Source organism: Lonchura striata, chromosome 4 (assembly GCF_046129695.1).
Source record: "Lonchura striata isolate bLonStr1 chromosome 4, bLonStr1.mat, whole genome shotgun sequence".
Classification (NCBI taxonomy): Eukaryota; Metazoa; Chordata; class Aves; order Passeriformes; family Estrildidae; genus Lonchura; species Lonchura striata.
In genome coordinates this window covers 8,425,400-8,453,282 of record NC_134606.1, presented here as the reverse complement: position 1 = coordinate 8,453,282, position 27,883 = coordinate 8,425,400, and the positions used below count along the sequence as shown (strand labels likewise).

Sequence of the window (27,883 nt, the reverse complement as noted above, 5' to 3'; positions counted from 1 at the left end):
CTAAAACGAACCGTTTATGCTGCACTTGAAAGCCCCCTGAATCTTCGGGGATTTAGGAAATTGATTCATTTTTTTCATATTTAAATAACAACGAGCCGAGTCGCTAGGGAATACGAATGCATGCGGTGCGGGTTTCTGCGCGCCTACCCCCGGCGCTGCAGCCACCGAGGGAAGCCCGCCATGGCTGCGGCACCCAGCACGCCAATCTCCGGGGAAACCATGGAGGAGATACTCGGCCCCTCCTCCGGGCTCCTCCGGGCGGGCAGGGCTGGCGGCTCTCTCGGAAGCCCTGGCTGAAAGCTTTTTAAGCGGGCATTAGCGCCGGGGAGCGGCGCTGGGCGGGAGCGCGGGCCGGCCGCCCCGCCGGGGCTCGGGGCTGTGAGGGAAGCAGACGTGGTGCTCCGGGGAGCGCTGCGCCGGGAGGCGCGGGGGCCAGCCCACCTCGGGCAGGAAGCCCTGCCTCCAACCCCGCCGCGGCTCGGCGGCCCGCAAGCGGTTCTCCTCCCATTTCTGCCCAGGAGGAGTCAGGGCGGACTGTGAGGGACAATGAGTTGGGGCTGACAGAGGAGCTTCTCTACAGTGAAGCGGCGCCATCTTGCTTTACGGACGGAAAGCTATGGCGGGCGCCATTTTGCATTTGGCCGAGAGATGAGACGCGCCTTATTGCATTCCGCCTCCTGGGCGCCGCCATTTTAGGTTACGGCATAGCCTCCGCCTTCCCAAGCGCAACCTCATTGGGCGCCGCCATTTTGGCTTACGAACAAGACGGCGACCCGCAGGGGTCCTCACCCCCTCCCTTCCTCCCTTTAGGTGCCTTCATAAAATGCCCGTCGAGAATCCCCTCTTTTTTCGCCCCGCTCCCAAGATGGCGTCGATGCGGGAGAGCGACACCGGCCTGTGGCTGCACAACAAACTGGGCTCCACGGACGAGCTGTGGGCGCCGCCGAGCATCGCCTCGCTGCTCACGGCCTCGGTCATCGACAACATCCGTCTCTGTTTCCACGGCCTTTCCTCGGCCGTCAAGCTCAAGCTGCTCCTGGGGATGCTGCACCTGCCCCGCCGGGCGGTGGATGAGGTGAGAGCCGGGGGGGAGTCGCAGCGAAGCGGGGCGCGCGTGTGTGTGAGGGGGAGAGGTCGGGGATGGCGTGAGGGGAGAAAGGGGGGCAGTGCCGGCACAAGTCCCCCGCCCGCCCTTTATTTTCCACACGGCGCTGCGGGGAGGGCGAGCCCCGGGCTGCCCGCGGGGCGAAGCCGAGCGGCCGCAGCCCCTCAGGGCAGGGGCGTGGGGTAGCGCTGGTCCCCACAGCCTTCCCCGCCGCTCCCTCGCAGCCTTCCTTGCAGGGGCAGGAGTAAGTGAAGAAGGTCTCCCGACTCGCTTCCTCGGTGCGAGGAAGAGCGCCGAGATTCCCCGCGATAAGGGAGTGAGTGGAGTGGGAGCTTTGCTGCTGCTCCTCCTCTTCCTGCTCTTCGGGGATTCCCTGGTTGGCACTAGGTTTTTGAAAGCAGTTTGGACATGAAACCCACTGTGCGACCCACAGGGACTCATTGTAGGGCTGTGTTTGGGGTGCCTTTAAGGGAAGAGGGCTTTTCTGAGGCAGTGGCTGTGCGGTGGCTGGGAGAGAGGCAGGATCGTGTAGGAGCAGTCGTGTATGTGTTCAGCTTCCTCCACTCCTTCCTTAGTACTGGCAGCTGTGCAGGTGTCACAGGTCGAGCATCTCGCTTCAGGGAGGACAGCAGCAAGTGCTGAAACTTTGGGAGTGGAAGATCTGGGGTCTGCACTGAGCAGTGCTTTTCCCCACCCTGCTGCAGTCAGGTCTTGATTGGGGAAAATTGCCATGCTTTTTGTTTCCCTCCCTTTACCTTTTTGGGAACAGTTGGTGCTTTCCTCTGTTGTCCTACCCCAGTTAATAAACTGGCTGGCTCGAATCTGAGCTGGCTCTGCAGGCTTTTCACTTGGCCCTGGACCATACCTCATCTGCACCTGGCTTATTCTTACCGGTAGGCAGCTGCAGATGTTTGGGGCAATAGCTGGAGAATGTCTGAAAATCTCAGGTTTCTTTAGCCGGATTGGAGGAATTCCTCTCCTGCTTCCATCATGTAAAGTAGTATTTCCTTGTGACGATCATGGAAGTGGTGTGGGGTTAGTTTTCACCTTCCTCTGTAGAGTATCCTCAGCTGTGCTTTCACCAGTCTCTTTCTTGGCTAAGATACAGCTGCTGCTTAAGCTTAATATACATGTATACCAGGCAGGGTGTAGTATGTAACTTGGATTGATGTGCGCTCAGTTTTTGTGCACTTCTAGGCTGAAAATGGGCAAGCATCACCTTCAATAAATAATTTAGTGTATGACAGTGTTTGTCTTGCCACATGTATCTGTATGATTCTTAACTGTGGTACACTGGTGTCACTTTAAAAAAAAAATCTAGTTCAGCATGTTTATGCTAATTTTTAAAATATGATAGTCATGTTTAGTGCCTGTCCAGTGAACAAGCTGTCATCCTTGTGGGTGATAAATGGGGTTGTGTTCTGGACAAACAAAATAATCAAGGCCAGAAAGGGGGATGGGAGCTCGTGTGAACTTGTGAGTTTGCAAAATTCTTGTGACCTTAGTGTGAACATCCAAGTAGCAAATTAGTATGGCAGTGTTTAGAAAAATCAGTGGTGTTTTTAGATTGAAAAGAGCTTCAAAGAGCTTAAGGACTTTCATAAATAGCACTCATGGCAACTCTTTGAGGGAGCAGCATTCAAACAAACAAACTGAAATAATTTGAGATGCTTCAAGAGTGTTCACTAGGTGAACGTTTTAAACCAAACCCGAGGAAGAGCTGCCTGCAGCTTTCCTGGATCTGTGATTGTGTTAGCCGTGGAGATGAAGTGTGTGTAGAGAAAAGCCAGTCAGTGTGCCTTTTACTGTGTACTTAAAGTGATCTGTTGTGTTCCAAATGTAAAGCTCTTGTTCCTGCTGTAAGAAAATACTGTGGGATTTTTCAGTTTGGTAGAGTTAATGAATTCAATCATAAGCTTAATCTTTTATTGTAAACTGATGATGATTGATTGAGATCTACCCTTAGCATCTTTAATTGTTTCAGGAACATGAGATTTTTTTGCCTTAAACTGGGTGAAGGGCCTTAAATAAAGGTTAAAATAGTAAAACTCCTGAGGCAGAAACCCTTAACATTGTTGGTAGGCCTGTTATTATTATTACAGGCTTCCTTCTATAGATGGTAAAAATAGCTGATGTAACCAAACTGCTGACAGAAAGGACTGTTGTCTTATCAGATGCTCATCATTTGTGGTTAGTTTGCTAAGATAGTTTTATTTGTGCAAATTTGTCACCTAACTTAGTATCAAAATATTCAGTGTTTTAATTGTCAGAGAGTACCTTGCACACAATATCCAGCAGATAGATAAATATGTCTGTGTCCAGAATGGCTGTGCTGTGCACATCTCTCTGCAGCAGCCTTTGCTTGTGTGTTGGAAGTCACCCCCATGTCTGAAAATGATTAAACTGAACTATGAGAGTGCTTAATTATTCTCTTTGGAAAGTCATATGTCTTTGCCATGCCATGTGCCTGTGTCTGTATCGATCGAGTGCGAGAAGCACCGAGCTGGCATTTGGAAGCCTAATTGTATTGGAAAATGTATTGCATCAGCTTTGTAGAGCTTTGGGAATCTCAATAGCAGCTACAGGATATGTTACCTGTTAAAAGATATTCCCCTCTCTAGATAACAGATTAAACTGAGTTATTTTCTCTTCAAAATAAATTATTTTCTGTTTTCTGTATAGAAGTATTTTCACGAAAGCTTAGAATAACGCGGAAACTATTTGGGAGCAGACATTTGAGTAAAACAATGTGGGAATCAAGGAAACTGGTGGTATTTGCTTTAAAAGGGATTTAATTGCTCCTGGTCCTTTCTAAATCTCTGTGAAAGCTTCAGTCTAGACAAGTGAATCTTCAGTGACCCCTCTTGAAAGCTCAGTTCTTCGCTTAAATAGTTTTATGCTCTTTCAATTTTCATAATGTTTTCATTCAACACTCCAAATACTATATAGATATAAGTGACTTAATCCTCATAATACTCTTGTGGGACAGGTAATAAAACTAATTTTTTATCATGCTGTGAACCTCATTGCTGCATGTTTGTTCCTGCTGACTAATAAGAATAATTGGCTTTCATTTTCATTTTAAATTGTGTCTTGTAGGCAGTTATCAAAAATTCCTTTCCCACTGTAATTCTCTGGGAAGGACTTGCAAACTCTTGAATCTTATGGCTTTTCATCTGCTAATATTTTTCTAGATAATTGCACTTATTTGAAATGATGCCTAAAGCTCAGTATAGTGCTGACCAGAGTTTCAGTTGTGAATTTGGCAGAACTGTTATTTCTGTTTATTTTGCATATTCTTGTTAACCTGATTCACAATGGCAAGTGCAAATTTTCTTTTTATGCCAGTGTTAATTTATTTGTTCAGGGTTAGACTGTGATGTTACAACCAAGTCTGGAACAAGGACTGTGCTTCTGTGCTCTCTGAATTGTCTTGAGAGGAGGATTCCTAGCCCAGCAGGGACTTGCCTGTTTATTACAGTAGAAATCAAAACTGTGTCTTTGTACTGTGCAAAGGAATAAGAGGGGACATGACACTTGCATTTCCCTCTGTCTTGAGAGCACACAGGCTGCTGTGCACCTTTCTGGCCTGCACTTAGGGTTCATAATTATTCTGTGATGTAAAATGGTATATTTTAATCCAATAGTTCCCTTGGCCACTTTAGCTCTTTTTCATTCTTTAAATGCATACAATAGTGTGGTGGTACCAACCTGTCATGGGTTTGTATTGTGTAAATATTAATACTGTGTTTTCAATCCAGTGCTTTTAGTTTCATGAAAATGCTCTATAATGAGCAGCTACCTATTAAATATCATCTTTTCTATAGCCTCAGAAAGATTAAAGCTTCATTTGGTTTATTAGCCAACTGTTGATACAGCTGTCTAAAAGTATTTTCATACACATTAACTTAGACAGAATACAAAACAAATAAATGTGAAATATTTGCAAATAATCATCTTGGAGCTGTCACATTGTGTGCTACTTGTAACACTTCCTTTTAAATACCTTCCCACAGTCCTGTTTGTCCTTCCTGCACAGCCATTATTAATCTGCCTGTGTCCCAGACACTTCCCATTCTGCCTGATCCCTATTTGCTAGATGTTTCTAGTCATGGCCTATGCTTTTCCTTGTGTGCTAGCAAGCTGATAAAATACTTAAGATCCTTAAGTTTTAGATGAGAAAGACGTTGGAACATGTTACGTCAGATCTTGACATTCATGCTTAACAAGATGCTGGTTGGAACTGATGAGAGTCTTAATGACCCAGTGTTGAAATCATAGGCAATTAAGAATTAGGGATTATGGCTGTGCCCTGTAAAGTAACAGGAAAACTGCATTTAGGATTCCCTGATGAGTTGCATTTTATGCATTCTCAAAGCATAAATAAAATGTTTATTTTCAGCTGCCAGTTGAACAGTGAAGTGGGGACATGTATTTAAATATCCATTTGAAGACAAACCCAAGTCAGAACTCGAATCCAGGCTTGTTAAATTCAAACCCATATTCAGGCAAGGTCTCTGGTTAGCTCATAGTACTTGTTAGTGTGCTTTGCTTCCCTGTGTGTGATAGTGACTGCTATTTCACCATGTTCTTTCTGTCATGAGGCCTTGTGATAATGTTATTTGCCCCATGCTAGGCAAACAAATTGTTTCTGGGCTGCTTTCTTGAAAGAACTAAAAGCTTGTTAAGCAGTGGGTTTGGGCATAAATAGGCTGCCTGAACTTTAACCCTGAGAGCAGAGGGGATGCAATGTGCCCACACCAGCGTTCCATAGGAACTTTCATAGTATAGGCATGTAGCTATGTGAATTTTTGGTACAAATAGGAGTTTTGTGAAGTAGATACGAAGGGTAAATTGTGAGGATGCAAGAGACATTTTTCCTCTAGCTATTGCCTGACTTTGCTTTGATGAAGGAAATGACTTTCTGTACATTTGCCTGCATTAGTGGTGTCCACAGAAAAGCTTGTAAAAGCTATGCATTCATCAGCTCTTCTGGGATGTTTTAGGTGTTTTTTGTAAATCAGTACCTTGATTCCTTTAGGATAGATAAAAGAACAAAAGACTTTGCTTTGATAGTGTTCATAGTCATCCTCATCCACTGCCTAAGTGACTTTTGTTAAGGAGTTCATGGTTAGAATAAAGAGGTGGATGAGTGTGTGGAGGTTGTGGTGGGGTTATGTTTATTGAGGAATAAATGAGCAATGGAGAATCAGCAAAGAGTAGAACCTCAGAAATTGATTCTTTCCACTGGGTAAGCATTGGTTAAATTTGACAGGACATTACACAGTGTGTGCTCCTGGTTATGTGCTCAGTTTAATCCAAAGCAAATCAATGGCACTGTGGGATGGGAACTGGCCCATGTAGTGTCCTATTTCTGCTCCTCTCTGTGGTTCTGGTGTTTGTGTGACTGCAGTCACTCACTCTAAGGAGCTGGTCAAGCTTAAAGCTACGGAGGTGCTCATTTTGGGTCAGATGGACTGATGCAGTTTGTTTCACAAGCACATAATGTGTGAGCCCTAAAACATGCAGGGGGTAAAGGACAAACTGACTTTGGAGTGGACTTGTAAACTCTTTCAAAGTGAGAGGGCAATAACATTGTGCAGATGAAAGGACTTGAGAAATGTCAATGTTTGTTTGCCTCTGAGCTTTAAAAGTGGATGGGAGAGGAATGGGGAGCAGAATTTTAATTTTTATTTCTTTTATTTAGAGTTGTATGCATAGAGTAAGTTTATTTTTTTAAACCTTTTCATGTAAGAGTGCTTAAAATAAATAAATAAAGGAAAAGAAACAGCATGAAGGTGAAGATGAGTCTCTTGCTTGTTTTCCTGTGCTCAGAAACATGACTGTAACTAAGCTATATGTGCCACAATGGGTGGTGAAAAATCAAAATGAACGTATTTCCTTATACTTGCTTGTACATTCTTCAGTGTTAATACAATGCAGATAGAGTATGGTAAACTACTTTATGTGATTTTACTGTTGTGTTTTGTGGCTTGTTAGACATGCTGAATATCTCAAACATCTTAGTTTGCTGAAGCTAATGCTGTCACGCTTACATGAAAATTTACTTAGTAAAAAAGAAAGTTCAGTCTTGGGGGGTTTACACTTACTTGTGAATGAAGTAAACCCCTGACTGTAGTCACCTTTGATTTTCGTACCAGTGCCAACAGATATGTTGGTCAGTAATTAAAAAAATGCTGTTAAGATGAAACTTAAAATTTATTTCACTTAATTTTTTGCACTTTTCAAAATAGAAAAATAACTTTTTTTCTGGCTACTTTGGGTAGATGGAAATTCTTGTTGCTTGGGGCATGTTAAGAGGGCTGTGTTTACTTCTATAATACATATTTTTTTGTCAAACAATAGAGTATTGATTACGTTGTTTTGGCCTCAGCTTAAGTAATATTTTGAAGACAATTATGATGCAGATACAATCTGTCTGTGTAATTATGCTGTAGGCTGGCAAGGGACACATCTTCATTTAGATGCCTGTTCTAAATAACTTGTATTTGCATATTCCCATCACTGAATAGAAGGAGTGGGTCCACAGAAAGTATGAATGTAAAACAGAAGGAGACAGTAATATAAAACTTGCTGCTGCTTTTAAAAATGCCCAGTGCTAAACAAAGCTTTGAGCTTCCAAAAGCTGAAAACAAAACTTCGGTTAGATTGGCTGAAAGCAGTATAAAAAAACTACCTTGTTTCATTCTTTGCTTGGTTCTAGAGTTAATGTATAACTGTATGGAAACAGTTTCCCTCTTCCCTCCCCCAGTAGTAAAATATTGTGCATGTTTGTATCTTTTTAAAATTAATCCAACTATAACCTGTTTAAAACTGTTTCCAATTGGTTGATTTTCTTTTTCTTTTTTTGTTAGATGAAAGGGGCACTGACTGAAATTATCCAGCTCGCTACCTTGGATTCAGACCCCTGGGTCTTAATGGTAGCTGATATTTTAAAATCCTTTCCAGATACTGGCTCCCTTAACCTTGATCTTGAAGAACAGAATCCCAATGTTCAAGATATTTTAGGAGAACTTAGAGAGAAAGGTAAGCCTTTTATGTTGGTGAAAATTGCAGCAATGTAGTGCCTTTTTTTAAGGAATAACCTGCCATTTCACTGGCAGCCTTGCTGTCCTAAAGTAGAGATACAAGAACAAGCACTGTTGTGTCTCTGAAATACCACAGTTCGTGACCTGGAATGTTACTGGACTGGGAACTGTGGTATTTGAGAATGGTAGCTTCTTAAATTATCTTTTCACTTATCATCAGAATTTAATGTCAGTTATCGCCCAGAGTGTGAAGAGCAGCGCAAAAGTTTGTGTGGACTCATTAGTATCACAGGCTGTGCTGCAGCTTGGTCAGTAAAGGCTTTTTCTATGTTGCTCTGTCTCCCATTTGTGGTACTCAAGATTACAGCAAGTCTGTCTTGTGTGGAAGCACCACCACTGTCCTGGGCAGGGGCTGCCTCTGCTGGAAGTGTCTGGACAGCAGGTGCTGGAGGGAGGCTGATCTCGGGAAGAGTTGTGCTGCTGCTGGCCAAGTAGCTAGAGATTGCCCAGCAGCTGAAAATATGGGGTCAGGCACTTGCACAGTTGCTGCTTCAAGCAGTAAATGGTGATGCAAAACTACTCCTACTCCAGTGGGTTTATTTTAGCACATTGTCTAGAAAAAGCCCTCAGGCATCCATGGACAGATGCAATCTCGAGGCTGGAGATTGCAGCAAACAATAATTAAATTACTTGGAGGTGGAAACACTTTGTTTTCTTTCTATAAACAAATGCCACTTGTCTCTCCACACTTCTGAGTTGGATTTTGATTCAGTAGTTCGGTTTTCATGTGTAATTTTTAAGGAATCTGAGAATTCAATATTTTTATCTGTTTTTTGACACAGCAGTGTACTTAAGATACCTATAATTTGACTAGGTATAATTAAAATGGAAGCTTTTGTGAAGCTAATGGGAAAACCAAACATACTAATAACTGGTTATATATTGTGTAATAATTGGAATTAAATTGCTCTTGTTGTTAATACAAGTAATCTAAAATTTAAAACCACCTGTACAGTCTAGTTGTAAAATGTTTTGTCATTAGCTGCCAAGAGGTGCTAATACCCCTGTGTACTGTGTTAACTCTTTATGCAGTAAGTGAATGTGAAACTTCAGCTATGTTGCCGTTGGAATGCCAATACTTAAACAAAAATGCCTTGACAACACTAGCTGGGCCACTTACTCCCCCAGTGAAACATTTCCAGCTGAAAAGGAAACCTAAAAGTGCCACTCTCAGAGCTGAACTCTTGCAGAAGTGTAAGTAGTATTAAGATTGTGTACAAATTAAATTATGAAAGGACAAATTGTATTCAGTATATTCAGTCTTACTCTCCAGAATTGTGATCCACATTAAAATTTTCTATTACAAGAGCTTTCCTGGATGAGGATGGACTGATGTGTGGAAGAGCAGGTGCAGGTCATTCCAGCCAGGATTGCATTAAAATGCTAGTATTGATTTAAATGCTGTTCAGATTTCAAGGCATACAAAGAGCTGTAGCTTCATAAAGTACAAATAGGTCCTCTCCTGAGTATATGTAAGAGTCAGTTGGGAAGACTTCTGAGCACAGCTTTGGCTAAAGCTCCTGGAGCAAAAGTAAAATCAGAAGAGTTTTATTTTGCCATGTGCTTTTGGAGCAGAGAGTAAGGGTTGCTAATTAATGCTTTTTTTCACTCAGTATGGCTGTATAAAACCAAGAGAGTTCTCCCTTAACAAAAGGCAGTATGTGTACATGTATGTATTGGTAGCTGGTTGAAATAAGTGATCTCAAAATAGTTTGCTGCAGCTGCTGTTCTGTTGCAGCAGCTTGCTGCTTTCTTGCATGTAACTTGAGTTGGTCTGGTTAAATGCAAAGCATGGAACTTTTCATAATGTGTCATATAACTTTAAAAAATTATTTACATTTCCATTGAGTAAATTGCCTATTCTGGTAATTTCTTTTAGCTTAGGCCACCTTGTCCATTACATATTCATATTGATTTTGCATTTTCTCCAAATACTTTGGTTAGTTCACATAAATGACCTGGGTTTTAATTAAAATATAATTCTTTATTTGCTGGTATTCCTATCTCTTTATGTATTAGTTAATAACATTTTATGTAAGGAGCAATGTGTTGTATATTTTCAGCACAGGTACTAATGCCATTTTTCTTTTTAGCAACAGAAACTGCGCAACAGCTCAAGAAGACTGCAGGAGTGCCTTTCCATGCCAAAGGCAGGGGACTGGTCAAGAAGATAGATACAACAAGTATGGCTCACTTTCATCAGTTCTCAGAAAGAAAACCTGATAAAGTAGCCTTGATGAAGAATAAAATTACCATCTGTTTTTTTGAAAGCTTTAAATTTTTTTTGAAGCAAAGGATTTCTCCCTTTCTGCCTCCCTCTCTTCTGATACTTAAATATTTCTGACATGTCTTGTCAGAAAGAACAACAGTGTGTGGGGATTTTCAAATGGCAAGTATATCTGCCATGCTTCTAAAGTGTATGCAGCTAAATCATGCCTCTAGACTTTGGTAGGAATTTAATTTGCATCACTCCAGGAATAACTCCTGACTAAGCCATGTTGCTCCAAAAGAGAGCAGAGTTGATCACAGTAGTCTGCTGTGCTCTTTGAAATGCTGTGAAGTAGATTGAAACTATATTGTGTTTGTATAATCCTGTCTGGAGAAAGAAGAGGGGACAGTGGGTTCTCTGCAGCCGAGGCTGAGCATTGAATTCGATACGGCAAACATGTGGAATGATCCTTCAGCTTTGTATTAATGCATTTCAGCTGTTTGCTGAAGAGGGTTTAAAATTAGTTACATACTCTTAAGTCACTGCACAGGTTACATACTCTTAAGTCACTGCACAGGTATAACATTCCTGGCCACATTCCTGATTGTGAGGTGTGAACCTTTGAGTGATTTCTTGGTGTTGTAGCTAGAAGCTATGAAGTATTATTAAGTACTTTGTGTTGATGCTATTTAGGATGTCACTTTGACAACTGAAGTTTGGCCTTGTGTTCCTTCAGGAAATGCAAAAGGTCTAGTTATAATTTGAACTAAAATTTTTCCATTATAGAAAAGGAAACTCATTCTGTGTTGCTGTTGAATTGCTAAAGGCCAGTTGTTAGACCTGGCCTTTAGAGCCAGTTGGCTCTAAAAAAGTTGGAGATCCACTGAGGTTTGTTCACTGAAAGGTACTCACATGGGTCAGAGCATAGTCCTATGGTGAAAACATTTGCAGTGCATCACAAGCCCTTAGCCCTGAAGAAGCTTGCCTAAGATTTTTGGCTAAATACAGTTTTATCAAGTAATTTGATTGTGAAAATCAAAGAGCAACTTTGGCAATAATTGGATTCAAAAGATCTACATCCTATACTGTTTTACATATTCAGAGTTTATTTTTTACAAGTAAGGAAAGCATCTGTGTGTATAGGAAAAGCAGACTTTGTTAGCAGTGCACCTGTTTGATTACTTCATGTAGAATTTGGTTGCAAGCATTGGTCAGAGATTGGCTCTTACACCTTTTTTGAAAAGTAAAACCTAATCTGACCTTTGAGGGACATGTAGTATTATAGCCAATTCCACATTAGAATATTAATGTTTATAATAAAGATTTTAATTTAAAGGGCAAGTAGTGTGTGCATTAAGAAGGGGAAGAGCTGAAAAACTCATTAAAGCATTTTTCAAAACCAGTTAAATACATATTTCAGTTGTTGCTTTCTTTGCTCTTCCCTAAGCACCACTCAAAGGAATACCAAAACAAGCTCCCTTCAGGAGTACTTCAGCTCCCAGTGTTTTTAGTCCTTCTGGAAACAGAACTCCTATTCCTCCTTCAAGAACACCTTTACGCAAAGAAAGAGGAGTAAAGGTAGGTGCACTCCTTGTTTTTCTGCTCAGGACTCTTCTCTCACCTAAAGTGAATTTCTGCTGCTGCTTTGAATCAATATATTAAAGGAAAAAAAAAAAACAGAGGATGATATTTAGAGATAAACTACGTGCACTTAGCAATGATTATTAAGTTCTCTGTGGTCTTTCTTTTTAGCTTCTAGATATCTCTGAGCTGGATATGGTAGGTGCTGGCCGTGAAGCAAAGAGAAGAAGAAAGACATTAGGTTGGTACAGCATTCTACTAATGAAAGCTGTCAGTACACCTGCAAATAGGATCAAAATTTGTAGTACCATTTTGTTCTTAATTTACTAAAACTTAGCCTGAGCTAAACTTTAAAAAATTAGGGGATGTGATACCAAGCAACCCAAATAGGTTTTCAAGGAGCATTTTCACTTGTTTCAGTACTCCTACTCATATTGCCTTGGCCTAGGTAATATAACTCAATCGTGTGAAAGGATTGAGCTAATCAGTTGTGTTTTTGGCAGCCCATAGATGTGTGGCTGGCTTCAGTACTGGAATTTTTCTGAGTTATTTTCATCTGCTCACTTCTACTGGCTGTATGGCCATGTAAATTAGGTGAAAGTAATATTGAAAAAATTTATAGCAATGTTCAAAATTTTGACTGAGAGGTCTTTTCAAGTGAATAATATCTGATATTCAAGTGAATGATACCTGCTTTTAAGGCAAGTGACAGGGTAGTGCCCTACTTAACCATATCAAGAAGATAAACTATTCAATATATTTGTCGTAAAACAATTTTTTGTGTTTGTCACAAAAGAGAATACCACCTCAGAACAAAATCATAATTGCAATTAAAATGTGCTTGGGCTTTCATGCTTTCTAGTGTCAGATTACTCAATTATGTATCCTGTACATTGTTGTTCAGTTCATTATTTGTTTAATTATAAAACTATGTTTGGAGATTACTGTATCTATTTCAGCATATACCTCTTCAAGCATGTTTCAGCACACTTTGAGAAGTGCATTTTTATATCTTTGTTTAAAAAGTATATTCAATATCTCTCAAAAAATGTTTGGACTCACTTGTGTTTTTATGCAATAGATACGGAAGTTGTGGAAAAGCAAGCCAAAGAAGAAACAGTAGTAGAAAATGCTACCCCAGATTATGCTGCTGGCCTTGTATCTACACAGGTAAAACCAAGCAAAATAAATCAAACAAAAACCAGCCAGTCAAAAAAAAATAGTCTTGACATGTCCTATTCTAAATCACTTAAACACTGTAATGATATTTTGCTTACTTGTTGAAACATATCTCTTTATGTAAAATTTTTTTACATTTTTTTTTTAAATTCCGTTATATTTTCACCAAAGAAAAAGCAAACCTGTTGCTAGAAGTCATTTAGATAGGGAGAGGAAGAACCAGTCATGTGTAGGCCTTTTTTCTCCTATTTCAGATACAGCATATTAGAAACTATGGTGCAGCTTTGTCTCCTCAGTCAGGATGTAAGTTCTACAAGAATGTCCTGCCCTTGTTTTTGAGTGAGAAACTGTCTGTTGGGCATGTTTGACAAGCCAAGGCAAACATACAGGCAGATTGTGGTAGGCCAGAGTCAGGAGTGAAGGTCATTGCCTCTCTTTCTTTCAGATTCTGCTAAGAGAATCTTTGTTTTAGTAAGGTTCCACATTTTACAGAATGTCCATCTTTTATATAGCAGGGCTGCCTTAAATGATTTGTCTGTTAGACATTCCTCCCCCAGAATTCTTTCCTCTCTCACTCCCTTATGTTCAAAGGCTGGATCAGGCAGTTAAATCATCAACCATGCTGCTGTCTTCATGCTGTGTATGCAGTGTCATGTATAATTAGGTACACAATGAGGCTTCTTCTGTACCTAATCATCCTAGATGGCACCAGTCATGTTGGTGTTGGCTGCCTGTTTCAGTAGGAATGACATTTTTGCCTGTGCTGTTACTGCTGCCTTCTGCTAGCCTATGTCCCAGAGGTCTTTGGGTTCTCCTGGGTGATACCCTAGTAGGCCTTATGCTCATGGATGAACATGGTTCTGCATGCTAGTGGTGAAGAGCATGTTTCCTCTGGCAGATGACTTAGCCCTAGAGTGCAATTCTTCATAGAGTGCCCTCTGCACAAATTTCTGATGTTTGAACTAGAAAGTCAGTGTTAGGACTCCTAACAGAGGAGTCTGCAGTTAAGTTCCCAAAAGGAATATCTTAGTAAAACTAATCTTGAAGTTGTATTTAAAATGTAAAAACAGCCCATGAATACTTGCAGTGTGGCTTTAATACTTTCTTTTCTGTTCTGTAGAAACTTGGCTCGTTGAACAATGAGCCTGCACTACCTTCTACAAGTTATTTACCTGCTACCCCCAGTGTGGTGCCGTCTTCCTCCTATATCCCAAGCTCTGAAACACAGCCAGGTAACAGACACTTCTTTGCTCTTGCTGATAACTGCAATTCTGTACAGTTTTACTGTTCTGGCTGCTCTTTTATTTACAAACCTACTGTCCCTCAACTTGAGTGAAACTCCACCTTAGCAATATATCCATTGCAAGACTCCAGCCTTTGAGTTTGAGGAAACCAGACATATCATTTAACCTAAATAAAGAAAATAATTGTTGGCTCTAAATTTTTAGAGTGACTGCTAGGTTAGTCAAGGAAGTGAAACCATTTTTTTTTCCTTACACAGTAATAGAAAATCCAGCTTTTTAATCCCCAAAGAGTAATGAGAATAAGTCTGAAGTATATATTCCATGCAGATACAAAACAGTTGCTTTCAGAAGTCAATTTTATTGCTAGAGGCAAGTGCATATTACTTTTCACACAGTTTGGGATTAAGCCATCCATTTTTCTTCTACTTTTGTATAAAAAAAATAATAGCTGACTTACTGCATATTTTGAAAAGTGCTGTTATTTTCAATTCTAGAAAATTGCCAATAGGAAAAATAGTTTGTACAATTCCTTTTTTCCTACAGTTTTATTTTAACCAGATTGATTTTATTTTTCCTTCCCTGTTGTGTGTGAAGTCTTTAAAGGAATGTATCAGTTTGTGCTAACAGATGTGCGTGACTGGGATTCATTACCAGATCTGTCCACTAACAGAGAACCAACATTTCAGTTTAACACATTATTTTTACTTGTTCAGAATCTCTCTGAAGGTGTATGCACATCTTTCTCTGGCAGAAAATTGGCATCTCCAGAAGGAATGCAGCCAAGAACACAGCAGTGTCAGCAGCTGTAGTACTATTTTCCAGAGTATTGGCATTGTGTTCAGCAGCAGGAAAGGTCTAGTTTAAAATTCTCTATTCTGTATGCTTTCCTTTAGGAGTATATAGCTTTTCTTAGGGACCAGGAACATAAAACTGGTTGATATAAGATGCACACAAAAGATCCACAGACTTGGCCTCACATAATCTTAGGTTGCATAATTAAGACATTACTTCATGAAAGTCAGTTATTCTGACAAGAAACAAAGCCAGTAATGAAACTTGTAAAGGAGTAAGGAATAACTCATACTGCAACTGTTTATTCTCTCAATTGTTCCACATCTAATGAAAAATACTAGTATTGCCAAAACCATTGCTGTGTCTGTGTCAAGGTGGAGAACCATAGATGCCTCATTTCTTCAAATCTGCTCTAAGGGGCAATATAGCTCTGATCCGTGTCTGCCTGTAGTCTTCTATGAACATGGTGTGAACAGGTCAGATTAAAGCTCATGAGGTTTGTGAAGGGTGCTTGAGCAGCTGTGCCTCTGTCCAAGAGCTGCAAAAAAACCTAGATAGTGTCCACTGGGTAATTACCACTGGCTGGACAGATGGTAACTTGTGTGGTCAGGCTGCTGTGATTTCATGAGTTGCCTCCAACTGCAGCCAGGTTTGGAATAGTACAAGTTCCTTACTGCAGGTGAATGGATCAGCTTTGAGAAAGAACAGTTAAGCCTTGTGGCATTTTAACTTCTAGCAGTTAGTGTTTAAATTGCATGTGATTTGTGAAGACTGTGTTTAATTCTGACATCTGTTAAAGTATATTTGTATTTTTAGTATCTTAAAGGCACTTGCTTTGAAAGCTGCTGCTACATTAGATAAAACTGATGAAATATTTTTTTACTTGCTCTATGTAATAGTATAGAACTATCCTGGTAGGATCAGAGTGCAGTTGTTATAGCTATAGAAACTGAAAAGTAAGTATTACAGTTTCCATTTAATAAATTGGATATTGACTAAACATTAGATTTGATGCTAAATATAGTGTATCCATATGGAACAGCTAGTTACTCTGTTGTCTAATTATTTCTAAAGATAATGGAGTGGAAAGAGCATTAGCTCTTAGCTTTTTCATACAGATATTGGATGGCATATCGAATCGGGGTGCTCAAATGGATTCATCAGAGATTTTAGTTTTCTTTAAAGGCCACTGGTGATGCTAATCCCTGTTTGTAGATTATAATGTTTTAACTGTCCTGACTGGTTTTTGCAGCTGGTTCTGCACGAGAGGCCTTGCAGACCAACAGGCAGACAGAAGAGCCTGCAGCTCCAAATGCTACTACGACTCTCCCTGCACAGTTCAAACAAAGAACACCCATGTACAACAGTAACTCTAATCCCCCTGCAGCTACACCTACCTCACCCCTAACACCCACCACACCTCCTGCCATCTCCCCTGCGGCACAGGCACCACAAGTGGCCGCCCAAACTCAGCAACAGCCACCACCGAAGAAAAGCCTCTCTCTCACAGTAAGTAAAAACATATTCTTTTTGACTGATGGTTTTGATGCTGATTGGATCTCGTTTATATGTTGGCATTTCTTGGCCTTTGGATTATGGAGTGGTTGAGGCTGCATTTTTATAACCAAAGATTGCAAAAATACTTTGTGGTTTAGCATTGCTGTCTTAATGCTATTCACAATATTTTTAGTTGTGCAGTGTTAATGTTGCAGTAAGATGTTGTTGCTTAATGCTGTTTGTTATGTAAAAGAATGTGTTGCTCGTTATAAAGAATTTTGGGAGAAGGGTGTATTTCCAGCAGAAATTGCACATAATATAAATTGTTTTCCTTTAAACCAATATAATTGTCTTCCTTTAAACCAATATAAATTGGTTTAAATTATCCTGACATGGCTATAGTAGGGGAAAATACGTCAATATTTTAAGGTAAAAGATTTTATTTCTGATCCACCTCATCCCCCAATTACACATTTTTCAAAGCCTGAAAGTGGGGATATATCTTGAAGCTTCCTATTCCTGCTGCTTTGGTATGTATTATGTGCATGCTTGGAGTTCAAGATGCAGCTGACCAGAAAATTTTGCTAAGCAGATGTGTAAGCCTGGCTTGCAAGATCTGAACTTTTGCAAGCTGGATGACTTCTTTTCAGTACCTCTACTGCATTTATTAAAGGAAAAGAAATACTCTGAAATTATTGCAAGCCTGGGTTTATTAGATTGTAGAGAAAGCATTGGATTATTTTCTTTTTTCCATAATGTCATAAAGGACACAAAATGGGTAACACAAACATTAAGCCTCTCACATGTTTCTGTAACTAGTTGAAGGTGGGGTGTTTTTTTCAATGTCCTGAGTTCAGTTGTCACTGCTGTGCATGTTGGGTATAAATATTGCAGAGGAGAAGCCTTGAGGTTAGGATGCCTTTTTTGTTAACTTTTTGTAGGTCCTACAAACTTTCACCTTATTCTTTTACTTATCTGTGGTATTAATGTGGTCCCTGTTAGCAGAGTTTTTCTCAACTGAATTGACATTTCTTGTGTCTGTTACAGAGGGAGCAAATGTATGCTGCACAGGAAATGTTCAAGACTGCAAACAAAGTTACAAGGCCAGAAAAGGCTCTTATACTTGGATTCATGGCAGGATCCAGAGGTATGTATTGATGTTAATTTAGTTTGCTTCTGAATACACAAATCTGAAATACAGCCCAGCATTTCTAAATGTGCATATGAGTGTCCATTGCTTTAGCTTTGTCTGTATGTGTTGGACTCTGCTTTACACTGGGCTCTACATACTTTTACAAATTATAGTTCTAACTACCTGGAAATGGGTCTTTAGGGTCCATTTCCACTGGTCTATAAGAAAAGCTGCTGACCACAATATAACTTAACTCACTGTAGGATCATGGCTTAGGGTTGAAGAGAAACAAAGCAGCTGGTAAGCCATGAATAAAATGGTTGGGTGCTACTGCTCTGCCTAGAGGACCAAGGAATGTAAACTTTTCTGTGGCCAGTTGATGTACCAGTCAGGTGGTACAGAACCTTTTTGCTAATTCCTTGCTTTGGAAACTGGCAATTGTTATCTCAGAGACTTTAGATAACAGCTGGTGCTGTGAATCACAGGGAGATAAGCTGTCTCATAGCTGGATACTGTTATGTGCTGGCCTTGATAGACCAAAGCTGTTTTACCTAGAAGATTATTGGATGTAAGATGAGACAGGGCTTAAGAGTCCTTAAATGAACTCCATCATCTGCACTAGCTGTGGTTTCTAATTTGGTATTTGGGGGATCTTACCACCAGAGTCCTGCAGCCTAAGTGTGGCTCATGCATTTGGAGTAATGCAATACACTGGTGAGAATGACCAGAGCAGAGTTACTGTGGTGATCCCTGAGCTTTTAAGTTTGGTGCATCTTGCATTAATGACGGCATTCTCAGTACTCAATGCTACTTCAAATTGCACTGGGAGGCTGTACTTCAATATCTACACAGACAGCTTTCTCTAATGCAAGGTAAAATATTATTTGAAAGTGTGTGTGATATAGATTCACGTATACATATATAGTAAAGTAAATATTAATATGAATTCTTTTAGTAATAATGTCAGCACCTTCTGAAGGTTGGATAAATAACTGCCAACTTGAGTACCTTGAAGTGTAACGTTTAAAACTTACCATTCCAGTACCTTGAAGGGTAACATTTAAAACTTCTACTGGCATGGGCCTGAGTCTGGGTCAAACATCAGTGAAGCTTTCCAGGCTTCCTTAACAGCTAAAATTTCTTGAGGCATTTACAAAATGTCTCCCAACTAAAGTAACTCTAGTAGTTCAAGTTTACCAACTTAATTTAAATATAATCTTCTCTTCTGACTCTTGAGGTAGAGAGAAATTACGCTGGCAGGCTTTACTCCCACTTTTATTGTTCTTCCAATTATGTTAGCCTTGAGCTTTGTCTGTTGGAGTCTGGTTTTGTTATTTTTAAAACTTAGTTTTAGGAGTATGGAGAGAGGAAAATCTTTGTGGTTTGCGCAGCTTTGTGTTTGAGACTTGTTTGTATTTTGTGGAGTTTTTTTAAACTGTTTTTGTGTAATGTACTAATATATATACACTAATATATAATTTAATTAATTTTGTCTAATATACTGTTGTATATAGTAATATACTGTTGAAATGTATAATGTGTGTCTCTTCTTGTTTCTGCAGAGAATCCTTGCCAAGAGCAAGGTGATATCATCCAAATTAAACTGAGTGAACATACAGAAGATTTACCAAAGGCAGATGGCACAGGCAGCACCACTATGTTGGTTGACACAGTCTTTGAAATGAACTATGCTACTGGTGAATGGACCAGATTCAAGAAATACAAACCTATAACTAATGTTTCCTAAGAGATGCAGCAGCAGCAGACTGGACCAAATCAAGTTTAGAGTCAACCAGCTCATAGAGTATGTCAGCTGTACAAAATGGCATTCATGTGTACATTTCTTATTACCCTCCAGAGTAGAAGCTGTGCTCTTCAACCAAACTGAGCTCAGTGAACACAGAAGTGTTTGATGGTGTCAAACTCACTTAAATTTTTTTTATTAATCTTGGGAGAGGGAAAGATGATCCTGGGGGGGGGCTGGGGGTACATTGTTGGTGTGTTTTTATTCAGGATGATGTGTTGGAAGTTCAGGATGCTGAAAAAGGAGATCACAGCTGAAAGGTTACAGGTGAGAGTAGTTCACTGCTAACTACAGAAGAGAAGACTACTGCACAGTCACTCACGGTTTACTGTTAACTGAGGGCACAGATCTTTATCATAAAAACATTGTCTTTGGCAACGTGAGTTCTGTCATAAGAATCGATATTTGAAGCACCACAGGTCAGTACTTGATAATTTTGTATTTCAGCTGCAGTATAACTATTGCAGATGGTATTTGTCATTGTCTAAAGGTACCCACTGTATGTTTAGCTTATTTATGCTTGGGTCATAGGATGAAATTGAGCAGCTTTGTTTTAGCAGTGGGAACAAAGCAACATGGACCCCTTTATGCATCCAAAGGCTTTATTGTAGAAATTGCATCCTTTTAAACCTTTAATCTCAACCTGACATAACTGAAACCAAACTGAGACCTAGCAGAGCTGAACAGGACGAAGGCACCCATTGGCTGGCTCAGCTGCCATGCTGCTGCCCACGCGCCCGGTCATCCAATCAGCTTCCTGCTCACACGCTGTCCGTGCGTTCCCCAGCCAATCACACCCTCCCTTCCAGCTGTCACTCAGTGACTCTCCTCACCCTGACTGCTCCCACCCCTCCAGCCTGCAGCTCTGCCTTTGCCATGGGGCCTTCTGGGGAGCATAAGCCTTAACCACTTCGTAATTATTGCCCTATAGCCTACATATCCCCCCTCTTTTTTATTAAGCAGCAAAAGCCTACTAGGAAAAGCCTAAACAATTCCTAAGACATTAGTAACGGTGACAATAATAACAACTTTTCAAAAACTGTAACATAGACTTCTCCTGTGTGAGCAGTAACACTTAACAGGAACATTATTCAATTATTCATTCATTATTTGAATGAAATTTATAAGGTGAAACTTACAACTGCCTATATGTTTTGCTATCACCCAGGGTCTGCTAAGGAGCCTTCTTTTCACAAATGAGGACTTGGAAGGCCTCTTCCAGATGAGGCTTCTATGTTTACCTCAAAGGAATGTGGTCTAGCTTTTGCAAAGCTAAATCAGTGAATCTTTTTTTTTGTACAGAAACACCTGGGTTTGGTAGCAAACTTTTCCTTGCCAGTCAAGGCCATAGCTTGGCCAGAGCTAAGGCTTAGACTGGGAAGACATTCCTATCATATGATTAAAAGAAATCTTCCATGATAACTCACAGAACAGCCAGCTTTGTCATAAATAACTTGTAAATATAACTGTGTACATATATATACAACTCCTTTGAAAGTACCATTTATTTACCTTTTTGTCACAAACGAATTCAAAACTGTCAAAGGAAGCATCTCTTTGTCTCAGCCAAACCTACAGGCGCCAGGCAGGCTTGCTTATCTGAGGAGGCAAGGCAGAGGTACAAGGTCCCAGTGGCTAGCAGCAATAATGCTGGGCTCTGTGTAAGGGCTGCGTGGCTGTGCCGCTGCACAGCCCCATGAGTTTATCCAGCCACAGTAGAGATATCTGTGCCATTTCACTCAGGCCACTCAGAGACATCTGCAGCGTGGCAGTGCCCATGCCATGGGAGCCACCTGCTTACTGCTGGCAGCCCTGTGCCCCAGAAGAGTGCAGCCCATGCCCCTTGGCTGCTTCTGCTGTTGGTGGCCCCATGCCCTCACTGCCACTTCTTGGTGAATGTATGAGACAAGTGTTCTGGTGACAGCCACTGGGCTAGCTGTGCTGTTGTCGCTGGGCCATGCTTTGTGCATGATGTTTCCATACTTGATGGGCTGGCAGTCCCTGATGTGCCTGTGGCTGGCCAACAGACCACCTGCAGTGAGCTGAGCACCATCAGTGTGCCCACCAGGCCCACCCCAACCCACACCCAGCCAGGACCCCCCACATATGTGTCCAAAACCTGGACGTGGCTCAAGCCTCTGCCAGAGAGTTAGTATTATGAGCAGTAGTTCCCATGTTTTGGCTATAACCATATCTGCTCTATCACAAATATGTGGGTTATGAACAGCAAGCAGCGCTTTTCTACAGTCTTCATTAGCATTTGTAAGTGCAAGCTGCTGCAACAGAATGACTCTGGCCTCATCAGTGTCAACTTGCCAGGAGAGCGTGGCATGCAGTCTGTCCAGGAACTGCACAAAGGACTCCACTGGACTCTGTAAAATTTTAGCAAAATACATACTAGAATTGATACCCATCCCTGGGAGTTGCTGCAGGGCTAGGTGAGTGATGATATTACATCCATCAGGCAGGTAGCCTGCCTGAGCTGCAGGGACTGCAAAGGGACCCTCTACTGGTCAGCTGCACAATGGCAACTGGTGCATTTCTGTCCTGCAGCGCTTCTGCCTGGGTTGTACACAGCTCTCTGCAATTGGTGAGCCAGACTGCAAACTGAGTCACCGTTAGAATCATTTTCCTGGAACTTTTCCAGCCGTGGGGTGTGAGGACATACGCGGTACTGATAGACTTGAGGTAGCTTAGAGCGCAATGGGAGGATATGCTGCTTTCTTTTACTAGCGCTCTCAGTTCTTTACTTACTTTGTAGTCCAGCTCTCAGCACACTGGATGTTGGTTCAGTGTCTGTATTATATTACTGGGCAGGCCAAAGCGACTGCCAAGTCGCCCTCCTTCATGGTGGCCTCCCGCGTTTTTGCCAGTGCTGGACTACTGCGTCGCCATCTTGGGCAGGAGATGAATCTGCCGCCCGCTCGCGATGTGGGAATGCTGCGCCCAAGCGTCCAGACACAAGGTTTTTTATTGGGGTAAGGCAGTTCCGTGGGGCTTGGGATAAGGGAATTCTTTGAGGTTTGGGTCCATCTTGGGGTTGTGTATGGGTTCTGGTGGTGCTGAGGGTTCAGGAGAATTGACTTCTGAAGCCGTGTAATGGCTGACATTTGTGTGACTTCTTTTGATAGCTGCCATGATTGTCCCCATGTAGCAACGTGCTCACAAGCTTCAGCATTGCAGTCCCTGGTGATATCAAAAAGTCTCTGCCCTGTTGCCTGCCAGGTTTCTGATCAAAGGGGCCCACTAAAGGGAAAATCTTTAACTTTATTACACACTCAGTCCAGCAGGGTGCTTAATTTCACATCAGCCATATTAATAGATTGCTGAAGTAGGAGCTGCCTGGCCTGGCCTAAGCTCCTGCTTTGTTCCCCTGATATTCCACCTCCCATACTTTCTCCTCCCAGTGGGGTGTGCATACTTTAAATTCCCAAGTTCCTTTCCAAAGTCTTCCCAGATCCTGCCTGGCCGGTTCCTTGACCTAGTGGGAGCTGCTACCGGAATGGGCTGCACACCCTGCATCACCTTTATAGGTCCCTGTTTGGGCCAGCCAGCAGTGGGGTACGTGTTCAACGGAGATCGCTTTATTGTAGAAATTGCATCCTTTTAAACCTTTAATCTCTTTAACCTTTAAACCTGGCATAAGTGAAACCAAACTGAGACCTAGCAGAGCTGAACAGGACGAAGGCACCCATTGGCTGGCTCAGCTGCCGTGCTGCTGCCCACGCGCCCGGTCATCCAATCAGCTTCCTGCTCACACGCTGTCCGCGCGTTCCCCAGCCAATCACACCCTCCCTTCCAGCTGTCACTCAGTGACTCTCCTCACCCTGACTGCTCCCACCCCTCCAGCCTGCAGCTCTGCCTTTGCCATGGGGCCTTCTGGGGAGCATAAGCCTTAACCACTTAGTAATTATTGCCCCATAGCCTGCATCTTGTTACCTCTCTGTATTGTCAATGTACATGTCCAACACAAGTTAATCTTTATTTGGCATTATTTCAGACAGACAGAAACTGAATATCATAACTTCATGGGAAAAAAGTCCATCAAATTTATAAAAGTAACTGTGGCTTGTTGCTGCCTGGAAATGATAGTTTCTTGCCGTAGGAGTTTTGGGGTAGAAGCTGATCTATGGCTTTTGCATAAGAAGCCCTTTGCACAGCATAACTTACCTGGAGGAAGGGAAGCAACTACATCTCAAAACTAGTTGGAGCTTAAATTAAAAATGGCCCCAGAAATGGTTGAGACACATCTGAATAGAGCTAGTTTTGTTGTCTTGAGGAACTCTTAATGTATGTTTGGTTGAGCAGTCAAAAGCTGCTTGATTGCCAAACCCTGACCCAAAAAGTTTTTAAAGACTGTAGCTGTGGTTCTTACCAGTGTAGTTTTATCAGTATAATTACTAATGTGACCACAATTATTTTGGCATATAAATGTGCCTTGTACTTGTCCCCTGCTGGTAGAAGCACATTTTTATCTTTGTAATTGTGTTCATACCACTGGTGTAATCTGGCTTTAATGCTACAAGCAAAGCTGGCATTTACTGAGAGGATTTATGTACATAAGTCAGGATTCCTTCTTGGGAGACTTAGCTTCATCATTTGAAGGAGTCTTGAATTCAGTGTCTGGTTTCTGCCAGTACATGTGTGTGGAGCTGTGTTTGGTTGGGAATGCTACTTAGAAGAAATTCAAAGATGAGGAAAAGAGTGGTGATGTGTTGAGGAGGTACCTCAGGCTGACTTAAAGATTCATGTTGAAGTGGAACTTTTAGGACTAAATGAGGCTTTTTTTGGTTCCTTTTTTTCTGAAAAGCAGACCAAATCCCATAGTACACTTGTATACTTATAAAGACATTTAGATGTCTGGTTAGAATCTTTTTTTATTGGGAAAATTTTTATTGCATTTTAATCTTTGTTTTTCAATCAAACTACCCAACAGGACAGGGCAAGTATAAATATTATTTTTAAAAATGCCCTGTATTCTGCAGTGTTTTAAGATGTGACCAAAAGTGTAGATTTCTTAACTTTATTTAAGCAAATACACAGAATGTTCTAGCTCCTGTAACAGGCAGGGTATTTGATGGTAACTGCTGCTGTTACAGAGTGTTGTACATGTCTTAGTGTGAAAGTTGCTCACATATTACTGTCAGATTGGGGCTGTCCTCCCCAGAATTACCCATTTCAGAAACAATGTAGATTGCAATTTTGATTCCAACTTTTCTTTTTAAACAACTAGAAAACAGCTTGACAAGTGAGGGTGAGTAGTGAGTTTTAGTTTTTAGAGTTTAGTAGAATGTGTTATGGTTATAACTTATTTGGTTTTAGAGTGTTACACAGTGAGGGCTAATTATAGGACATGAAAGTATTCATCTTCTAGGAAAAAGGTTTAAAGAAAAGTGACATTCCTTTTGTTGTCTGCATTCAGATTTTAAAGTTTCCTTGTGATGACCAGTTTTTGGTACACATGTATGATACTTCTGCCTTAACTGTTCCTGCTTGCTAGATGAGCTGCAAGTATCAGATACAGTTGTTAAAAATGAGCATTTAGAGAATTGGCTGGCTTGAGGGGCGTGTACTGTCATGTATTGTAAACTGCTGATGCCAGACCTGTGCAGTTCAGTCATGGTCAGGAGCTGCTGTGTGGTGGCTCTTTTGACTTCCTTGAGATTAATGGTTGGTCCCTCACTAAACTTTCTGCGGCCACATTAGTCTGCATTTCAGACCAGTTTTTGGGAGGAGATAGCTGTCCCTCTGCTCTTCAAGAAGCCCTTCTAGAATGCAGTGGAGTAATTTGAGTGCAGTAGTATGTAGGAAGCTTAACTGTGCTGCTGTTTGTAATTGCTGCATAGTGCAGCCCATCTCCAGGCCTGTTTGTCTAAAGTCAGTCATAGGCAATAAATGGAAATTTAAAGTAGAACTATAGTATATTTTTAATTCTGTTAACTCATTAGGAGAAGACAATATAACACTGCAAAATTAATTTTTTTAAGTCACTCTATGACCCTCAATACCAGAGGATTGCTTCAACTTGATCTGTGAATGTATAAAGTGTTTAAATGCCTAAAGAAGGGGAAGTTTCTGCAACATTGTTAAAATGATACAGTGAGAAATGAAACTACATGCAGTTCTTTAGTTCATTGAATGAAATCATCAAATCTGTGGTCTGAAAGTAGGAATAATGCCAGACAAATCAGAAAGGGGAACTTCAAATTGAAATGCCAATATATTGGAGTTGTTACATACAGAACAAAATCTGGCCTTGGAACTTGACTTTTTTTGTCTTGAATACTCAGTCACTTGGATGTGAAGCTATTCAGTGAGGCTCAGTGTGTGCTGTAAGGTTAAACAAAAGCATTTCTTTATTCTAGAATGATTTGCAGATGTACTGAGTTGACCAAAGAATTAATTCAGAGTTTTCTTAAAGCTTTGCTTTTGTCCTTTCCTCATGCCTTCATCCAAGCATGAAGTTTTAGGAAATAGCAAGCCCAAATTTAAGAACTTTTGGCTTGAACTACACCTCATCAAGGGGGATGTCCCAGTCTCTCTTGCCCTTTCTTGTAGAGAAGCTCCTGTCTGTGCAAGCCTAGGCACGATGTGAATTAGGTTCTTTGATTTGAGTATGAAATACTGGAGAAAGAAGCAGTGAAAGTGGTGTGTGTTTTCCCTGTCCTGTCCAGACTTTGTTTTTAGGGGAGAAAGAGCACATTCATCTTACCCAGGGTTCTTCAACAGCTTGTCCTATATGAAGTGCTGGGTTTCTGAAGGCTCCGTTTTCTTTCATGTGTGCTGTGAGGACCAGAAAGAGTGAAATGAGTGTAATGAAGAGAGCCCAAGAAGGATGCTGAGATCACAGATTCCATCTTTCTGTTCATTCTTTTGCTACTCTAATGCTTTGTAGTTACCTCCATACAATCCAGTCTAGGCTTAGTACAGTTAACACTCTAGTATTGGGCTGATATTTTGTGGGTTAACCTGATTTTCAGTGCTGGCTTTGCCATTGAATCTTTCAGTTCCATACCATAGGATCCTGGATACAGTGGAGAGGAGCCTCTGGTAGTTGTTTGACATCTCCATGTGGAATTGGTCACTTCTCTCACTAAGTTCTTTCAAAGTGCAGACCACTTGTCTAGATAAAAGAATCTTGAGACTTTGACATCATATGATTTACGAGTGATTCACATTTTCATAGTAAGATCTGACTGGAAAAAAGACTAAAAAATGTTAAGCCAGAGTCCTCTGGGAATCTGGTGCCTTTAACAAAAACTGTCATTTTGTAAAATGTCACATCTATAGCATAGCCCGTATGTTTTCTATTGGTTTTTGTTTGGTTTTTTTTTGTACAGATGTAAATTCAAAATATTCTGTCTTTGGGTACGTATTTTCAGTGTAATACAGTATGTATAATAAAAAATTTAGATTTTCTAAGGAAGTTGACTGATGCTCTTCTTAATAATCAAGTTGTTCATTGTATAACGGTGGTACCACCAGCCTGAGACCAAACAGCCAAACTGCCTGATGTTGTGTATCTTTCAGATTTGTAGCATTGTTTCTGTAGGTGCATTTCAGAGTTAGCATTTCAAAGCTGACAAGTGCTGGTTTTGCTGGTTCAGGATATTTGTGAGTAGATTTAATGCAATACCTGCTTCTGCTCTGTGTGTGGGTTCACTGAAAGCTGGTGAGCCCTGGGTGCTGTGTCTGCAGTGTGTGGGTGTGCCTGTGCTGAGATCTGATGGTGTGAGAACATCTGCCCAGGTTCTGTGGATGGGTATGGAAGAGTGAAATAAACCCTGTTCTCCAATGCCACCTTTATCTGAATTGGAGGAATGGTGGCTTCTCTCAGTTCGAGTGCTGCAGAAGGTGAGTGTATTTTGGCATTGGTGGTTTTTAGTGTGGGGTTTGTTGTGGGTGTTTAGCAACTGTTTTCATGCTCATGTACTGTTCCTAGGGTCTGGTTCTGTGATAAGCACGAAGGTTTATCTTATATTGTTATGTGGAGACGTGTGGCTGGCCTTATCCCAATTTCCCTATGTGCAGCTGTATGTAATGGCTCTGTTCCACTTGCCTGTGCTGGGGCGGTGCCAGACATAGTCAGAAGTTTTTCTTTTCTGTGTCAAGTTGACCTTATCAAATAGCCAGGAAGGGAATTCTGTTCCAGGTCAGATGCTCTGGTAGGATGCTTAGGACAAAAGCTTTAGGAGAGGCTGAGATCCACACTTTATTTGTTATTTCATAGG

At 41.1% G+C, this 27,883-nt stretch overlaps 1 protein-coding gene across 1 annotated transcript; it reads left to right on the top strand.

Moving 5' to 3' along the window:
- The first annotated feature begins 535 nt into the window (after positions 1-535).
- On the top strand, positions 536-27,078 carry NELFA (negative elongation factor complex member A). The gene is made up of 11 exons (XM_021535660.2): positions 536-1,075; positions 7,981-8,152; positions 9,247-9,408; positions 10,308-10,397; positions 11,871-12,001; positions 12,176-12,245; positions 13,086-13,174; positions 14,304-14,415; positions 16,472-16,728; positions 17,764-17,863; positions 19,411-27,078. The coding sequence occupies exons 1-11, from the start codon at positions 824-826 to the stop codon at positions 19,593-19,595; spliced, it is 1,620 nt and encodes a 539-aa protein (XP_021391335.1). The 5' UTR covers positions 536-823; the 3' UTR covers positions 19,596-27,078.
- Positions 27,079-27,883: the final 805 nt, after the last annotated feature.

Bases quoted from the DNA above. Each gene is read 5' to 3' on its own strand.
- NELFA (XM_021535660.2), top strand. From the start codon at position 824: ATGCCCGTCGAGAATCCCCTCTTTTTTCGCCCCGCTCCCAAGATGGCG. The intron at 9,409-10,307 runs GTAAGTAGTATT...TTTTCTTTTTAG, and splicing joins AGCTGAACTCTTGCAGAAGT to CAACAGAAACTGCGCAACAG. The intron at 10,398-11,870 runs GTATGGCTCACT...CTCTTCCCTAAG, and splicing joins CAAGAAGATAGATACAACAA to CACCACTCAAAGGAATACCA.